The 16,377-nt window shown below is 42.1% G+C and overlaps 1 protein-coding gene and 1 long non-coding RNA gene across 3 annotated transcripts; both read right to left on the bottom strand.

Moving 5' to 3' along the window:
* Window positions 1-896: 896 nt before the first annotated feature.
* On the bottom strand, window positions 897-12,828 carry fam20a (FAM20A golgi associated secretory pathway pseudokinase). Of its 2 annotated transcripts, none has more exons than XM_073489656.1 (12): window positions 12,165-12,828; window positions 11,253-11,941; window positions 8,937-9,130; window positions 8,289-8,339; window positions 6,546-6,624; window positions 6,197-6,289; window positions 3,856-3,971; window positions 2,818-2,998; window positions 2,090-2,199; window positions 1,901-1,982; window positions 1,752-1,811; window positions 897-1,656 (listed from the first exon to the last, which is right to left on the bottom strand). In XM_073489656.1, the coding sequence occupies exons 2-12, from the start codon at window positions 11,624-11,626 to the stop codon at window positions 1,386-1,388; spliced, it is 1,611 nt and encodes a 536-aa protein (XP_073345757.1). In that variant the 5' UTR covers window positions 11,627-11,941; window positions 12,165-12,828; the 3' UTR covers window positions 897-1,385. The 2 variants fall into 2 exon arrangements, with proteins under 2 accessions (XP_073345757.1, XP_073345755.1); XM_073489654.1 differs by having other exon boundaries at window positions 11,253-11,946; window positions 12,165-12,827.
* Window positions 12,829-13,669: 841 nt separating this feature from the next.
* On the bottom strand, window positions 13,670-16,243 carry LOC141015538 (uncharacterized). The gene is made up of 3 exons (XR_012180560.1): window positions 16,210-16,243; window positions 15,907-16,034; window positions 13,670-14,168 (listed from the first exon to the last, which is right to left on the bottom strand). It is a non-coding gene; the product is annotated as an uncharacterized lncRNA (long non-coding RNA).
* Between the last annotated feature and the right edge of the window lie 134 nt (window positions 16,244-16,377).

Here is a 16,377-nt window from a genome sequence, read left to right on the forward strand (position 1 = left end):
CTTTGTCAAGCCTTATGATAGTTGGTCCTCTTTCCTGCACCAAAGCCTATATAAAAAATCTCTTATTTTTGACCTTTTCTCATTCCTCTTCTGTGAGCCCTCATTATTTTTAAACATGTTTTTGTGTGATTAATAATAAACTATATCACGCAATTTTTCCTTCAACAGGATTTTTATGACTTCCGAAAACTTAGGTCATTTTTCCATGCAGTGATATTTTCAAATAATGAGCAAAAGTTTTGAACTTAATTATTAACAACTGAACTTGGCTCTGTAAAGCACTGACATTCGCTGACTTAAAGTGCTATTAGTTATTTTGAGTTGGAAAAGTTCAGTCTGTTCCTTCTTTATGTTTATTCCTGTTGCTACGTTTTAATGAAGACATACTGTATCACTGCTGAGGGTTGAAGGTATTTACATTTTTATGCTCTTGCTGCTTATCAGCCTCCCTGCCTGATGTCTGACTTTATTTGGCACGACTCGCAAACCCTGACATCTCTTAAAAATAGTTGTGGTTGTTCGTCTTACTTTACATCAAAAAGAGAGCTGGAACGAGTCAGGTTTGTCGGATGAGAACAACGGCAGGCGCTCAGACATGTTTGCAGACGAAAACTCATTCACAGATTTATACGGTTAGGAGAACATATATTTCTCAGATGCTTTAGGTTAGCAATTTCTGTCTGAGCCTGTTTTGGTTGACGGTGAAGTCGTAAAGCTGTTTAAACACTCTGATGAGACAGAAGGATTACAAGTCTGGAAAGTGGGGTGGAGTAAACTAAATGGCTGTTTTATAGGTAGCACTTTTCTGTCTCTCTCTCTCTCTAACACACACACAAACACACAAAAATGTCTGTTTCTTACAGGTGATAACTACAATCAAAACTTGCACCATGCCATCACATAAAATATCTTTATTTAATTATTTTAATATAACATGGACACCCAAAACTTTCTTTCCTTAATCCTTAATAAATATTAGCTATGGCTTCATGTATCTCAGAAATATTCCCTGATACTGTTGCTGCTTTGCTTTTTACTCTTTCAGTGGTTGTTTTTGATCCTCTAAGGGCTGACATTTAATGTATTCCTGAAGGTGAGTGCACATGAAAAATTAGATTCCTGTCCTAAAATGAATTTATGAGCATGAGAGAAACAAAAGGAAATAAAGCTAAAGTCTCCCTCTGTGATAGGAATTTGAGGCCGGCAGTGATTCATGTTCTGAACCTCCACAAAGAGATTCCTTCCTTCTCTGACAAGCCCCTCTTGAAGATTTCACAGCGTCTTCCATTTATGGCTTGTTCCTTAAATCGAAACCACCTTCTTCTGCACTTCATCATGAAGTCTTGCTACTTCCCAGGAGGAGGAGGAGGAGCGATCATCCTCTGTTACCTGACCTTTTTCTTCTCTGTGGCAGCCTGAGGTCTCGCTGTGGATTTGACAAAGTCCTTGGTGATCACCTCGGCTTCGCCCAGCCTCCGGACGCAGCGCTGCACCACGCCGAGGACCTTCTGTAACCTGCGGTCCAGCGCTAAGAGGTGGGGCTCTGTCAGGATGGGACGCAATGGGTCTCCCTCCAGGGACTCCCTCATCACGTCGCTGAGCCTGTACTCCGGTCGGGCCAGGAGCTGGAGACGCACCAGTGTGGAGCGCTTTATCCTGAGGAGGGAGAGAGGAGAAAGTCATTTTCGTCCAAAAATGTCTTAAAAAACGACACCAGATGTCCAAACTTCTCTGTATAACAATTCACTTACATGCAGCACTGAGACAGTGGAGCCAGGATGGACATCTCATCTTGAGAGTGCTTCCCAAACCTGAGCACAAGACAAAAATACAGAAATGAAACCACAAAGCATAACATCACAGTAATTATATCTAATGTTCTGTGGTGTTTTTGTCTCACCCTCTGGCATTGTCCAAGTGGAGAAGGAATCCTTCGTCCCCAAATTTGGTAAAAATCTCATAGTGGTGCCTGTCCATGTTGCCTGTAAGGTAAGGCCGAACACTTTACAGAAATGAAATGAAAGACGGGAAAAGTTTCTCTTGCTTATGTGAATAGTAGATAATAGCAGTAGGTAGTGGTGTAAAATACTTATGAGGAAGTCGAAGATGGACATGTCTATGATGTTGAGGAGCCTGTTGCCTGAGTTATAGGGATACAGCTGCTTTATGGTGTCACAGAAGAAAGGATTCACTTCCCACCTTTAAAACAACAATGAAATCATTCAGAGTCCTCACCCAGAAACTGTTTACTGTGTTTGGATGTTATTTTTGATCAGATGAAGAAAACAGTGTTTAAAATGACATCACTCTGACATGATGCTGATATCTCGCTTTCACATCATGCTGACTTCAGTAACCAGGTCATAGTTAATTATATTCAAGAGAAGGACATCTCTGCGGCCACTGAGTTGGATTTCATGAAAAACCTGTTCAAGCAGATTTATGGTGCAAAACAGGAAGTCTGGTACAAATTGACCCCACAAGTTTCAAAAATAGTGGACGACACCATCCACAAAGACAGAAAGGGAAACATTAAAAAAGATCACTATTCTACCTCTTTCATCCTTAAGTGGAAAAGTCTGACCAAAGAGGTAAACATCCAATTTGATTCAGCATCAACAGGATTTATGGGGAAATCTGGTCTTTTATTTTATTGTGAAAACACTAGAATTTGACTGGAGGCCACCAACAGTGTCAACCGCAGTCGGATTATAGTCATAAGACTTGACAGTAAATCTTCCCACTGAGCCAGACAAGAAAACAGTTTATCAAGTATTGTTTTATAAAATAAAAAGTGTACAGAGGCTGAGCTCTTACTCTTCTCGTCCGGCGAAGGTATACGAGCGTATCCAGGGGTTGGGGATCGAAATGCGTGGGGCGATGCTGAGGCCGGGCAGGTAGGCGGACAGGGAGCCCTCCAGCAGGTCTGGGCTCCCGCACACTGCATACTCCGTCTTGCACACGTACAGGCACTTGGCAAAGAAACACGTGTTGTTCGCTGTTGAGCAAAATAGTGGAATACAAAATGAGTTTCCTGCTCAAATACAATTACATGGCTTCTGATCAGCTCTGCATTTCCAGCCAACTGTTTACTGTGTTGGCAGCCGTAAAACATCAAACCAGAACAGAAATTAGTCATGGATAGTCTTCGGTTTAATCTGCATTGCTTGCAAAGATATAGGGACATAGGCCTACAGTAGGTATTAAAGGGACAGTTCACTGCAAGATATCTGACTACTCTGGAATATCGCTGTATATTAACATTGATGGTGTCCACCTCCGCTGAGCTGTAACTTTAGTTAGCTTAGTTAGCGAGCCTCTTGTCCATGAGTAGATGCACGCTTACCTTCTGTGCAATGATATGATTGGCAGGTGCAGTTCAGAAGAAAGAAAATAGTGCGTATGAAAAACTGCTCACAACAAGGCCTGTGCGAAATCTTTAGTAAACGGGTCAATCAAATGGATTTTTTGTCGCTTTGAGTGCCATCTAATTTGATTATATCCGAAAAAAGGCAGACATCTCTGCGGCCGAATATCTCCAAAACTCGACAATTCACACCCAAAAAAATCTAGATGGATGAATAGTGCTACAGGTGAGAGGAAAAAGATTTATTTTTGATTTTTGGTGAACTGACCCTTGGACATAGATAAACTCTAAAACTCTGATATTGGCCACCTAATTTTGTCATGAAATAGACTACACAGGCATCTTGTTCCTGAACATGGGCTTAATGCTGGACCCATTGCCAGGGATAAAAACTACAACTTAATTTTATAATTGTTTGGCATAACGATAAAAAATTAAACGGGGAAAAAAAAAAATATTCCTTTCAAAGAGGAGTGCTAGCTCTTCACCTGGTGAGGTGAAGAAGACGGCGCGTAGGTCTTCGTTGTGGGTGACTTGGAGGACTTCTCCTGAGACGTTCACCAGCCTGCCAGCCACCGGCGGGACCCTCCGGAAGTCCAGGATCCTAAAGAAAAAGTTTGATGAGATTCAGAGGAAAATCCCTTTAAACAACCTTGATTTCATGTGTAAAGAAAAGTTTACAGTTCACACAGTTCATGCCTGAATAAATCCACTGTAAATGTAATGTGAACCCCTCTGAAGATGATGCTATCTTAATCTCTGTCTTCTCACCTCGTTTCACCTGAGCCCATGGTTCTTTTTTCTCCCTGATTCTTATCAATGAATGTACCTTATTGTAAGTCTCCATGCTGTATAATTTAGCTGGCTGGGTTCATGAGCACTATCAAGGGCTTGTGCCTCCCTGAGGGCCATATTTCAGTCATGTCTCACAAACAGTAATCAAACAACAATCAGTGTGTGAAGCGGAATAGCTGTTTATCAAATCATCAGCATTCCCCAACTGCTGATTGCGAGCGATAATGATAAGGGCTTCTGGCAGCCAACACAGACACAACAGGGAGAGACGACACACTGCCACAGATTAAAAACACACTATTTCAAATTAAAAATTGGAGAGAGCAGAGACATGATCTGTCTGTCTGTTAATACTTTTTAAAAGCTAATAGATGTTTAAATACGAACAGATCCACGTATAATTACAACTGTGTGGAACAGAGTTGTTGACGTGCCACTCCTCTAGTTTTCCTGTTTTGTGTGGTGAAGTGATGACTTATCATTGTGTGTGGCTTCTTAATGATACTGTCTAGCTCAGATGAGAGTGAATCACCTCACCTCAGCTAATGTGCGACTACTCGCAGACGTGAGTGTGTTCTCGTGTTTGTCCACAGTCTGTGGTTTCTGCTGATCAGCTAGTTTGGAAATCCTGGGCTGGGCACACATGTTGTAATCTTTGTGTAGGCTTGGTGGTTCATGTGTTGGCACCAGGAGCTGTCATTTTAATTTATGTCTTTTTGTTGATGATTGTTTTTAGTTTCTGCTCAACGACGTTGCGTTTCTACAAGAGTGTTTCTCTCTGTTTCTGAAGATTACAATCTAATTTCATCATTGCTCCTCTGAGACATAATAAATAAGAATGTTTTTGATCATATCCGTGATTTCTTACGATATAAATTTCAACAACACTAACAGTTTACAGCCATGCTCATGACAGTTTGAGGCTGTACTTTGGCACAGCAGTGCTTTGGGCTAAATGCTAGCGTCACCATGCTAACATGCTGATGCAAAGCAGGCAATATTCACCATGTTCACCATTTACGTTAAGCGTATTAATATGCTTATAATTGCGAGTACTAAACACAAAGTACAGCTGAGGATGATGGGAATGTTGTTAGTTTTGGAGGGATTTGACACTAAATAAAAGGTAAGTGAATTACCAAAGTTACCGTGAACGGCAATCCATCCTATAATTATTGAGATATTTCACTCAAAACCACAAATATTAAAGGATAAGTTCCCCCCAAAATGAAAATTCAGTCATTATCTACTCACCTCCATGCTGAGGGAAAGTTGGGTGAAGTTTTGTAGTTCACAAAACATTTCTGGATGTGAAGCTCCAGAAATGTTTTGCGGACTGAAAAACTTGTACACGGTGTTGCAGCATTCTCTGAAACAACTAAAGTAGAAGGGGACGTGTTTTTAAATGTGAATAAAATGACCATCTCCAAGTCTCTGGAAGCCCCAAGAAGCTGAAATGCTGTTTTGCTGTGAAGCTCCAGAAATGTTGTGTGGACTACGAAACTTCACCTGACTTTCCATCTGCATGAGGATGAGTAGATAATGACAGAATTTTCATTTTCTGGTGAACTCCTTTAATCTTGTGGTAGTGCTGGAGGAAAAATCAGGATTCATCCTCTGGAAGGCAATCCATCCATTCATTGTTGAGATATTTCAGCCTAGTCCAAAGTGGTGGACCTACAGACCAACATGGCCGTCCCTGCTTCAGCCTACATCCCTACAAGTGCTCCAAAATTTAACACCATTAGAAACTATTAATAGCTTTTTTTACTTGCATTTTTACTTGCTGTTTTAAGTTTTACATTTGCATCACAGATGGTGCCTTTAACATACAGAGCCTAAAGATAAGCATTCGTAGCACGTCAGTATGGAGCAGAACCATAACCGGGGGCAATAAAATGACAGATGTGCAACAAAACCTAAAATTACCCAGAAGCACCGCTGCCGTATAAATCCACAGAGTATAACAGAGACAACAGTAGAACAGGAAAACAATGAAGTTATAAAGAACGTTAGAGGAGGGCTTTTTTTCACCTGTCCAGGTGGAAGGCAGCGATCTCTGCATTGTGTCTCTGGAAGTCAACAAAGTAGAAGAAGTCTTCTGGAGTCTCCTCGTCCCTCTGCTGCCTGACAAACACACACATACACATACAAGACGTACACAGTGATCAAGCTGTCTGTAGTATATAATCAACATGTCAAATACTGTCATTTTAACAGATACTATATGATTTAGCCTGACGTAAATTAACACAGGACATGCCCTGAGATAACATAGTGTAATATAATCTTATGTAACCTAACATTTTATAAAGATTTCATGGACTCGTCAGATGTCAGATGATAATGTTTGGTGCTCATCGACCGTGGATTCGGTCCTCACCTCATTGGTTTGAACATAGCTTTAGCAAAGTTTTGCATCTTCAGAGCCAATTTCAGGTGATGTCCACTGGGCTTCACAACTAGAGCAGGGAGACGGACAGAAAAGGACACATTAGATGGTTAGGTACTAGTTGATACGAATCAACTTTTTATCACACGTTTGCTTTAGGTTATGTAGAAACGTACACCCTGTGTCAACTTCTGAGCTTGACAGGTAAACTCTGACCATCCGCTTACTGAGTCAATGTTTGGTTTTTTAGCTCAGTGCTCCCGAGACCAGCTCAAACTGGAATATTTTCTCTATCTGCCTGTTCCCTGTGATAAAGTAATTGGGGGTTGGTCACACAGCTTGCGCACTGCTCTCTCAGTAGACTTGCGTTCCTCTCTCTGTGTCTGTCTGCATATTATGTCACAGCAGTAGGCCAAGCTAACCACACACACGCCTCCCCCCTGCTGCGCTCTGTGAAACTCCAGGGTTATTAATAGTTAACAATCGTTTCAACGTTTACAATCACGCCTTTTTTGTGGACATGAATGAAAGAGGAACATAAACAGTCCTTGTTGCCGTTGAACGCTGTCTTTCTTTGGTTACTGAAATAACGAGCAAGTCTTTTGAGGTGGAATTTAAACCAGCGGGACGGGATTGTTTTGTTGCATTTCTTCTTGGCATCAAATGATGTTTGCGTGGTCAGCCACCTCGCTGTGCTGGTGAGGCACAAACAGCACAGAAAGTGTGAAAGAGCAGTGTGCATTGCTCCAAGAAATATATATACAAACAAGCAAACGTGAAAGACTGAAAATCCCAAAAAAATCTGAGCTCATTTTGCCAAATGATCTTTAAAGGTGCACTATGTAGTTTTGGGGGAGACATATTAATCAGAAGAGAAAGATCTTCATTGACAGATTTTTTAAACAAACAAAGTGACCTTAAAGGACAACACAACTTCATACTGTTTTACTTTGTTTATATGTGGCGGACCCTGCCACCTTTCTAGCTTCAAACGGTGTTCTGGGGATCCGTATTTTCCTCTGAGAACAGCTTGTTTATTCAGTTATGGAAAAAAAAATAAAAATTATTACCTCATTAATATTGTAAATATTATAATTCGAAACTACACAGCGCCCCTTTAAATTCTATATTTCTGCATGAAAAATTACATTACAGCCGTTACATATGCACTTGGTAACCAATTAGCCAACAGCTAGCTGCATCACTCCTCCATCCATCTTATCTGTTAGTTTCTTGCTACAATAACATCTATCAAAAGTAGCTCTTTCAGTTATCCATTTGTCCATTGGCAGCTCTGCCTTGCGTGCTGCTCAGCGGTATAGCTGGGAGACAGAGTAGGTGGAGGCGGGCTTGTAGGTTGAAGCGCTGGAAACGGTGGCTTCCCTCAGAGCATGAAGACATTTAATTAAGAGCTCTGCCTTTGAACGCGAACAAACGCCTGTTTTTTTTCCTGCCCCAGAGCAAGAGTCTCATACAGACCGACGAATCGTAATTTTGGTGCCAAATGCAAACAAAATCCTCTCTATCACAAAGGCAGCAGTGTGTTTGTCTCTGACAGTACCACTGAGCACAGCAAAGGAAAAGAGAAGAACAAAAGGAGATAAACAAAGGGGGCCAGTCAGAGATCGAACAATCATGCTGTTACATGCTGTACACAAAAAATATGAGATAAGGAACTTAAAACCCTGAACAGATATAGAAGCCTCATTTGATTCAGCGGTTAATGCACCATACCTTGGGTACAATCACATGCTCCTTTCAGGGCTTTCTCATCTTGAGTGTAATCTGTAAGAGATAATGTTTGTTAGCTTGTAATTTAGCACACATTTATCACCATAAAACGATTACATGTAGCAATACAATGTCAATAGTTCAACACCACAACACACATAGCAAGAATATTACCATTTTACCAGGCTCTGCAATCGAAGACAATGTTCACCAAGTCAGAAAACTGCTCTTTTACTTTACAGCACAACAGATTATTGCTTCCTGTGCTGTAAAGTTTCTCCAAATTTAAAATGTTAAAAGCTAGTGGGAAATTAGAGGAATATAGGATATTTATAGGAAACGTGGCCTTAATTTTGATTTAAGATATGGTGGTGTAATTCTAGTTTTGTTGGCTTTAGCAGTGCTGGGTCAGGCATGTGTGAGCTGACCAATCAGAGCAGACTGTGTATGCGGGAGGGGAGGGGGACTTAAAGAGAGTGTTTCAGACAGAGGGGCAATACAGAGCTGCTGCACTGGACAGTATGAGAAAACTGATATGTTTTTTGAGCACTAAAGCATGTAAACCTATTCTAGTAGTAAACGAAAACAAAATTATGAACCTGAAAATGAGCATAATATGTCTCCTTTAAACCCCATCTATTAACCCATCACCTGCGCTGACGACCGTCATGCTCTGCATCTCCTTGAGGAGTTGTGGGATGGCAGGGTCTTCGCGGGAGTACAGAGCAAAGCGGTTTATTCCTAGGTGAAACTTCACCCAGCTTGCGTCGGGGTCAAAGGTCACTTCATGTTCGGTCACAGTGATGTTGGACACAGCTGCCGCCTCGCTGTAGGCCTTCATATGCCTAAGGAGTGAGCGGCCAAGCAGAGGTTAACAGTCGGGATGCGAAAGTGCTCATACATTTTGAATGAGTGTTACATAAACAACAATGAGGTTGCCGACTGAAAGAGACTAGTGCTCTCTGGCTGTGGTGTTGCTAAACCTGGATTGCCAAGTAAAAAAAAAAAGAAATCCACTGCTTGGGCAAAACTTCTAACAACATTTTGTGAAGGCAGTGTTTTATTTTGGAAAGACCACAGATTTGGAGCGTACTTGGTGCCAGAAATCTGTGGCAAAGTGCATTCAACAGGTTTTCTTCACAGCAGGTCTCGCAAGAATGTGTTCAAAACAGAAGAGGATATGAGGAACTACATGAGGACACAGATATTAAATAAATGTGTTATACATACTGTTTTATTTGCCAATGTACCCCCTGTAGCCCAGTTTTATTTCTATTGACTTTAAAAGCAGAATTTGTAAGAAAATTCTGAATTTCCACAGCCTACTCTGCTCTCTGCTACACTTAAAGCCTGAGCAAGTATAACCTGAGTCCAAAACAAATATGTCTGCGGTGAGAGGGTGCACCACATCGCCAGAGCTGACCGCTCTGAGTGGGACGGTCATCTCCCAACCCAAACAAACACCCATCATGGTCTGGATGAAGCAGCAAGATAATACAGCGAGAGGCTATAAATAAGAGTTTGTCATCCTACAGAGCTGAAGTGACAGATCAGGGTAATCAAGACAATATACAAGTGCAGACCACGGAGTGCAAAGTCACACAGGACATATTGAGAGGAAGTGAATAATGCTTCTGTGTTAATTTCTTGCAGCAGTTGCTAGGAAGCCAGAAACAGAAATACAGGATGACTAGGGGTCCCATCACAGAAGAATCCTTAACTACTTGTCCTATTTTAAGTTTCAATGACAGGGAAAGCCCCATCTTAATACAAAAGCCATTTCCTTACCTCACAGATGTGTCATGTCTTAGCTCAGACCAAGTAATTTATCTTACAAAATCCTGACTAGAACTGTAAACTTTAGTCCTCAGTCAGCACTCGTCCCATCAAGCATCTGCAATTGGCTAAAGTATGTGTTAGCTTCTCCAACAGTTAAGGTTTGAGTAGCCTTTCAATCATAATATGTCTGTGTTTCTGTGTGTTTTGGCAGATATTTTGAATTTAGGACAGGGTCTATGCCATCCCAAATTAGGATTCCTAACGTAGGAAATTCTTTGCTTAGGATGGGTCTGTAACAGCTAAATCCCTGTCATAACATAGGATTTTTTCCTAAATGAATTTAGGAAACATGGTCCTCTAACACCAACAATTCTAAATACCATCCTACACTGAGAGATATGATTTCAGACTTAAGAATTGTAATTATGTCCCACAAAACTTACTTTAATAAACAAGCAAACTGAACTGTTAATTTGAACAGTCAAAAAGCTCTTTTAGGTGTTGCAGTGTTGAGATGATGTTGCAAGATTTTGCAAGTCTTAAACACGCCTTTGGGCTATCCATTGTTTTTTGTTTTTTTCTCTACAAGGCAGCAGACGGAGGAGATCCGTTGCTCATATTTCTTCTTATTTTCCACCATAAGAGCCCAAAGTCTGTATCTCTCAGAGGGAGTGCACAGTGTCGGGATAGACAGACGGCCCCACGCGCCAAGACAGCCTCGGCTCCCACAGATTAAGATGGGCTTCAGCGGCTTTAAATCCTTGTTTACCTAAAAAGAGAGCGCTCCAGACGCGAGTTCTCAGAGTGACATGTTTGTGAGGGTTTCTCTGCCACCATCGGCCCACTCGACATTTCGAGTTTTATGACGCATGGAATAGTCTACACATCCTGACGTCTGTCTGTGGGTGTACATCTGTTATCATGGGCAAATGCACAAGTGTGTTTGCGTGCATGTGTGTGTGTTTGTGTGCGTCTGCTGAAGGATTGGCCGCAATGTCAGTGAACCTGCCCCTTGAACATGTGCTTTCACAGTGAGATCTTTCAGCCAAAAAGAACTTCTTTCACAATAAAGTTGAGTAACACCGGGAAATTTCTCATTTAGTAACTTGTCAGCGGTTGCAAAATCATTGCAACTGTGGACTAAACAAGCAACATGTTAAATGTTTTAAATTTAGATCTGAAACTGACCTTTCCCAGCGTGACACCTTCCTCCTGTAGTACTCCATCAGCTGCTCCACCTGCAGCAGCCTCTCCTCCGGCCCCAGCATCGGAGTCTGGATGTTGTACAGAGGGTGAGCGAACAGCCTCCCCAGCTTCGAGCCCCCGTCTGCAGGTTCAGACGTGGTAATGTCCAGGGGCGGTAAAGAAGTCCAGTTGGAGAGCTGTGGGGTGGCGAGACCACCGTGCCGGGGAAGGGTGAGGTTGTTGTCTGGACCACATGAGCAGAAGTGGCCCGATCTTTGCCCCACGCTCCGCAGCTTGGGCAGGAGGAAGAAGTAAAGGTCAGCGGAGAAGATGGCTGTGAGGGTCGCGGCTAGGAACAGACGGTCTCTCCTCATCATTGAAACAGAGAGAGGAAATATGCTGAAGCTGAAGAAAGTCCTGACTATGTGCGACGCATCACTTGTCGGCTGCCTCCAGTCTCTCACACAGCGCAGGCGAGAGGTAAGCAGTCAGAGGTTTGGTCCAAGTCTCTCTCTCTCTCTTTCTCTTCTCTGTGTGTTTCAGTCTGTTCCTTCCAGCCTCACTTCTCTTCCTCCACCTCCTCCTCCTCCTCCTCCTCCTCTTTCCTTGGCAGCGACTGAAGAGAGAGCCGAGCTGAGAACGAGCATGTGTTTGCAACAGTCACTGACAGTTTGGCTGCTTCCAGGGACCTGCTGCTCTGAGGACGAGAGAGGGAGAGAGAGGGTGTGCGTGTGTTAGAGAGAGAGTGGAGAGGTTGTGTGTAGACTGTGTGTGCAGGTATGTACACAATCAGCAAATGACAGGTAAGTAGACTGAGAGTGAGTGTGAGGAGGGTGGAGAAAACACACACTCAGAGGCAGAGCAAGGAAGAAGTGTAGATGTACAGGTGTTTGTGTAAAAGGGTGTGTGACTTGCCTTGACATCCCTTCCCTCTGTCATCTTCTAGTCTCCTCCGCACTCCACCTCATTAAGTAAAGTCCAATATCGCTCCTCCTTCATCTTATAGAAACTGTCTCTTCTCCTGTCAGCCTCTTTGCTCTGTCATCTCTTTCTACTTCTTCTCTCCCTCCTTTCTCTTCTCTGCCTTATATCGCCACAGAACTCCAGTCTGTCTCGCTCCAGGCGAAAAATTCCCAGCTGCACTTTTCCTTCCAGCTGCAGTTCCCACACATGAATCCCTCACTTTCTCTCTGACTGTCACGCTGATCTACAAAGAGACGCAAAGTTCAGAACAGAAAAAGCAGCGCTGGGAAAAAAAAAAAAAAAGCTCTTGCACAACTTCAAGTGAGGAAACACGCAGGGAGGAAAAATAACACATCCCCTCGCTCACAGGCCACCTTTTCTTTACTCTCCCTCTCTCTGATTCCTGAGAAATCGTACAGCGTATAAGTTATGATCGCAGCTTGTTGCCCGTTTCGGCTCTAAAAGCCTTAAGCAGCTTTGTACTGAGGCAATGAAGATCTCACAGGGCATTTCCCAGCCTGCATCTGCGCTGTTGTTACTGTGGTATTTTGAAACATCTGTCGTCTGTTTGGGCGTGTGTGTGTGTGTCTGTGTCTGTCTGTGTGTGTGTGTCAGACAAGATTACGCATTAAGGTCTGCGAGGTTGTTCTCCAGGGTGTTTTATCCTCTCTGAAGAGTAAACAGGCTGAAAGAGGTCTGATGTTGGAAATTAGTGAAATTGAGCTTTAAAGGTGCACTAGTTTTGGGGAAGAATGTTTAATTTTATGCCTAAACAAACGAAATAAACAACCTCTCTTCGTTTTCATGACTGAATAAACAAACTGACTTTAAAGAACAACACAGTTTTATACCGTTTTACTTTATTTATGTTGGGCGGACCCTGCCACCTTTCTAGCTTCAAACAGTGTTCTGGGGATCTTATTGTCCTCTGAGAGCAGCTTGTTTATTCAGTTATGGAAAAGATAAATATTTCTGAGTTTGTATTATTGCCTCCATAATATTGCTAATATCAAAATTCTGAGTTTTAATATCTCCAAAACTACATAGTGTCCCTTTAACCTGCCATTTTCTTGCTTCACACACACACACAGAGGCTAAGTGGGTGTTTTTTCAGGGACCACAGCTACATAAACAAAAAAGGGACATTCTTGTTGTTCTTTTGACCCAAATGCATGATGCAAAAAATATCTTTTTAGACAAGCAGGAGCCACATTTTTCACAACTGAATGAGCTTTCCATATAAAGTTTCTGTCAGTGGTGCATGGTCTCTTGAAACTCTATTTTCAAACTGACTTTGAAAAGGAAAGAACGTCAGAAAATCCCACAACTAAAAGCCCTGATAGACCCTCTGGGACAACAAACTGAGAAATGTATGAATATGTCATTGAGGTTTTATTCCACATCACAAAAAAGGCAAAAATATGTCAATCTTTTGGTTGACATTTTTATCACTTGATATCAAACCATCTGACAACACATTTGGTAGCTTTGAGTAATGCTGTGCAGATGCCTGAAGGGGCAAAAGTGCAGACTGGATGACTTGCTCTGTTTGTCCCAGCTGTGTCTGTTTGTATTTATCCCTAAGACACAAACTCAAGAAAAGGGAACTGCTCTTGCTTCCTCCCCCGCTAAAACATCCAGACTGGTGCTTAAAATAACCCGGTTTTTAGGGATGAGCGGGCAAGCACATGCAAATACGTACAAAATCGAATGTGGAAGGACAACAACTAAAAATAGGACATGGAGGCTTTGCATCACTGATCTGTGCAATTCAGCAGACCTGTGACGATAAGTAAAACGTGTGAATGTGAAGAAATGTCACATGCATCTTCGTTTACGTCTGACTGGACAGGGAGGAAGTTCACTTCTTCCAGATGCTGTGAGTTGAGCTTTTTGCAGCCAATCAAACTCTGATACCAGGGACTGTAGGTAAATCCTCAGTTGAGAAGGCATGTCCTGGAAAAGGAATATGAGTAAAACAAAAACAAAAAGTGGAAAATGAAGACCAGACTTTTTTGCTTCAGGTTCAGAAAACAATTTTCATAAATATGGAGCACCGACATCAGAACATTCTTCCTTCAACAGACATCTAAAGCGGTGAGATGAATCGAGGGAAGTCTTTTAAACTTCCTGTCTGACCTCTCAGTGGTCACTCCTCATGAATTGGCAGGAAAAGCCTCTTCCATATCTAGGCCACAAAGAAGGCACAGTGTGGCAGCACTTTCACAATACAAAGGGATGAGGAAACAGGAGAGGGAAACAGGGAGAAAATGAAGAAGCTCAACAAAGGGTTAGATCAAGTTCAGATTTAGAGCAGTGAAGACAAAAAACAAGAAAAGGAGGAAAAAGAAAATCAGATTTTTCTCATCAGATGTATCTAAAATAGAAGGCAGAATTCCTCTCTTCTGTCTTTTATTCCTCTTTCATTATCCCCTCCCATCAATCATGTGATTTTGGACGTTCCTACAGGCTGACTGTGGAGCGCCACAGCCACAGTTGTGGGACAAAAGGAAGTGGAACTGCGCCCTCACATTCCTCCAAGAATTGATCGAGCCTTTTATAGTCAAGTGTGCTGACCAGTCCTTTTCTGCTGGCCGCTACTGCATGTGCTCAAACCTAGACTACCCCGACGACAAAAAACTATACCACTGTAATGTATTTACATAATACATTAAAAATTACATAGAGAAGAGCAGCCAGGCAAAATGACATCAATATGTATCTGATGTTTGCCACTACAAGCTAATGTTCACACCAGACCAAGTCAGACTAGCAGAAAAAAGGGTGCTGAATTGAGCAAGAGGGAGTTGAAATATTTTTTTGTAACAAGAGGGATGTGTCATTACCTCCCTTCAAAGTTAAATTCTGTTGCTTTAAGTTGCAACATCCTTCATACTAGTGGGAAATGTTCTTTTAAATAGGCAAGCTACCTGAGACAGGTTTACAAGTTACAAGTTTAATAGTTCATTTACACATTTCATTCTGTACTACAGTTAGATAGGTAAATAGTTTAAGGAACTGTTCAACATTTTGGGAATTAGGTTATTCGCATTCCTGCCAAGAGTAATACAAGCTTTTAGACTTGAAACAGAGGGAGCCTGGCTCGATCCAATTGTAACAAAATCCACCTACCAGCACCTCAGGTCTCTTTGCTTTTTGCTTAATAACCTCTCAGTGATGACAAGACTCTAGGAAGTCAATGTGCTCTGCCAAGAAATACTTTAGTCTCGCACATCACCTCCGTAAAACCACAAATTGTAATTTTTACACCGCATACTTTGTATGGATTAAACAAACAAGAAATGACATGTCACTGACTGAGCTTTAGAGGTTCCTTGCTAGCTGTTTGTCCGCCTTCCAGTCTCTATGCTAAGCTAAGGTAATTAGCTGCTGGCAGTAACCTAATAATTACCACACGAACATGAGAGTGGTATTGACCTCTCATCTAACTATGGTAAGACCACAAATAAGCACATTCCTCAAAATGTTGAACTATGCCTTTAAGTTTGATTAGTTTATTTGCATGATTCTGGCATTATTTTTTAAGAACAGCACAATAAAAACAAAACTGCAATGAAAAGCATATTTGTAATTGCAGTCACTGGGCACTAACAGAACATAAAGATCATGTATTCATCAGGCGTGCAGGAGGAGGAGAAAAGGGACAGGATCCAGTAATCAGTACAAAATTCACCTGTAGGATCAGAGTCTGATGGGGCGAAAAACATCCAATCAGCATTGATTGCCGTGGCGGATGTCATCAAACAGATGTCTGCTCTCATGACACGAAGCAACCTTCTGGCAAGAGTCCTCACACAGATACTGACACACACACACACACACACACACACACACACACACACACAGATGACGGTTGGATGGATGGAAGGATGGATGTGCATTCATTGAGGGAAGTAAAGAAGACAGTTGAGATAAGAATTACAAGTGGTGTGACCATCAACAGTGTTTACACTCATCAGCTACTGATTGTGTTTACCAAGGGCTGCTGAGGGTGCTCGTGGTCATTCTCTGGTGGTCTGATGGATGATGCTGAAGTGGATGACAGGAGACAATGTTAGCTAGTGTGTGTGTGTGTGTGTGTGTGTGTGTGTGTAACTGCCTGCCTGGGTGTGGTTGCTGAAAAAGCACAGTTAATCGCTTATTT

The sequence above is a fragment of the Pagrus major genome, chromosome 20 (genome assembly GCF_040436345.1).
Source record: "Pagrus major chromosome 20, Pma_NU_1.0".
NCBI lineage: Eukaryota > Metazoa > Chordata > Actinopteri > Spariformes > Sparidae > Pagrus > Pagrus major.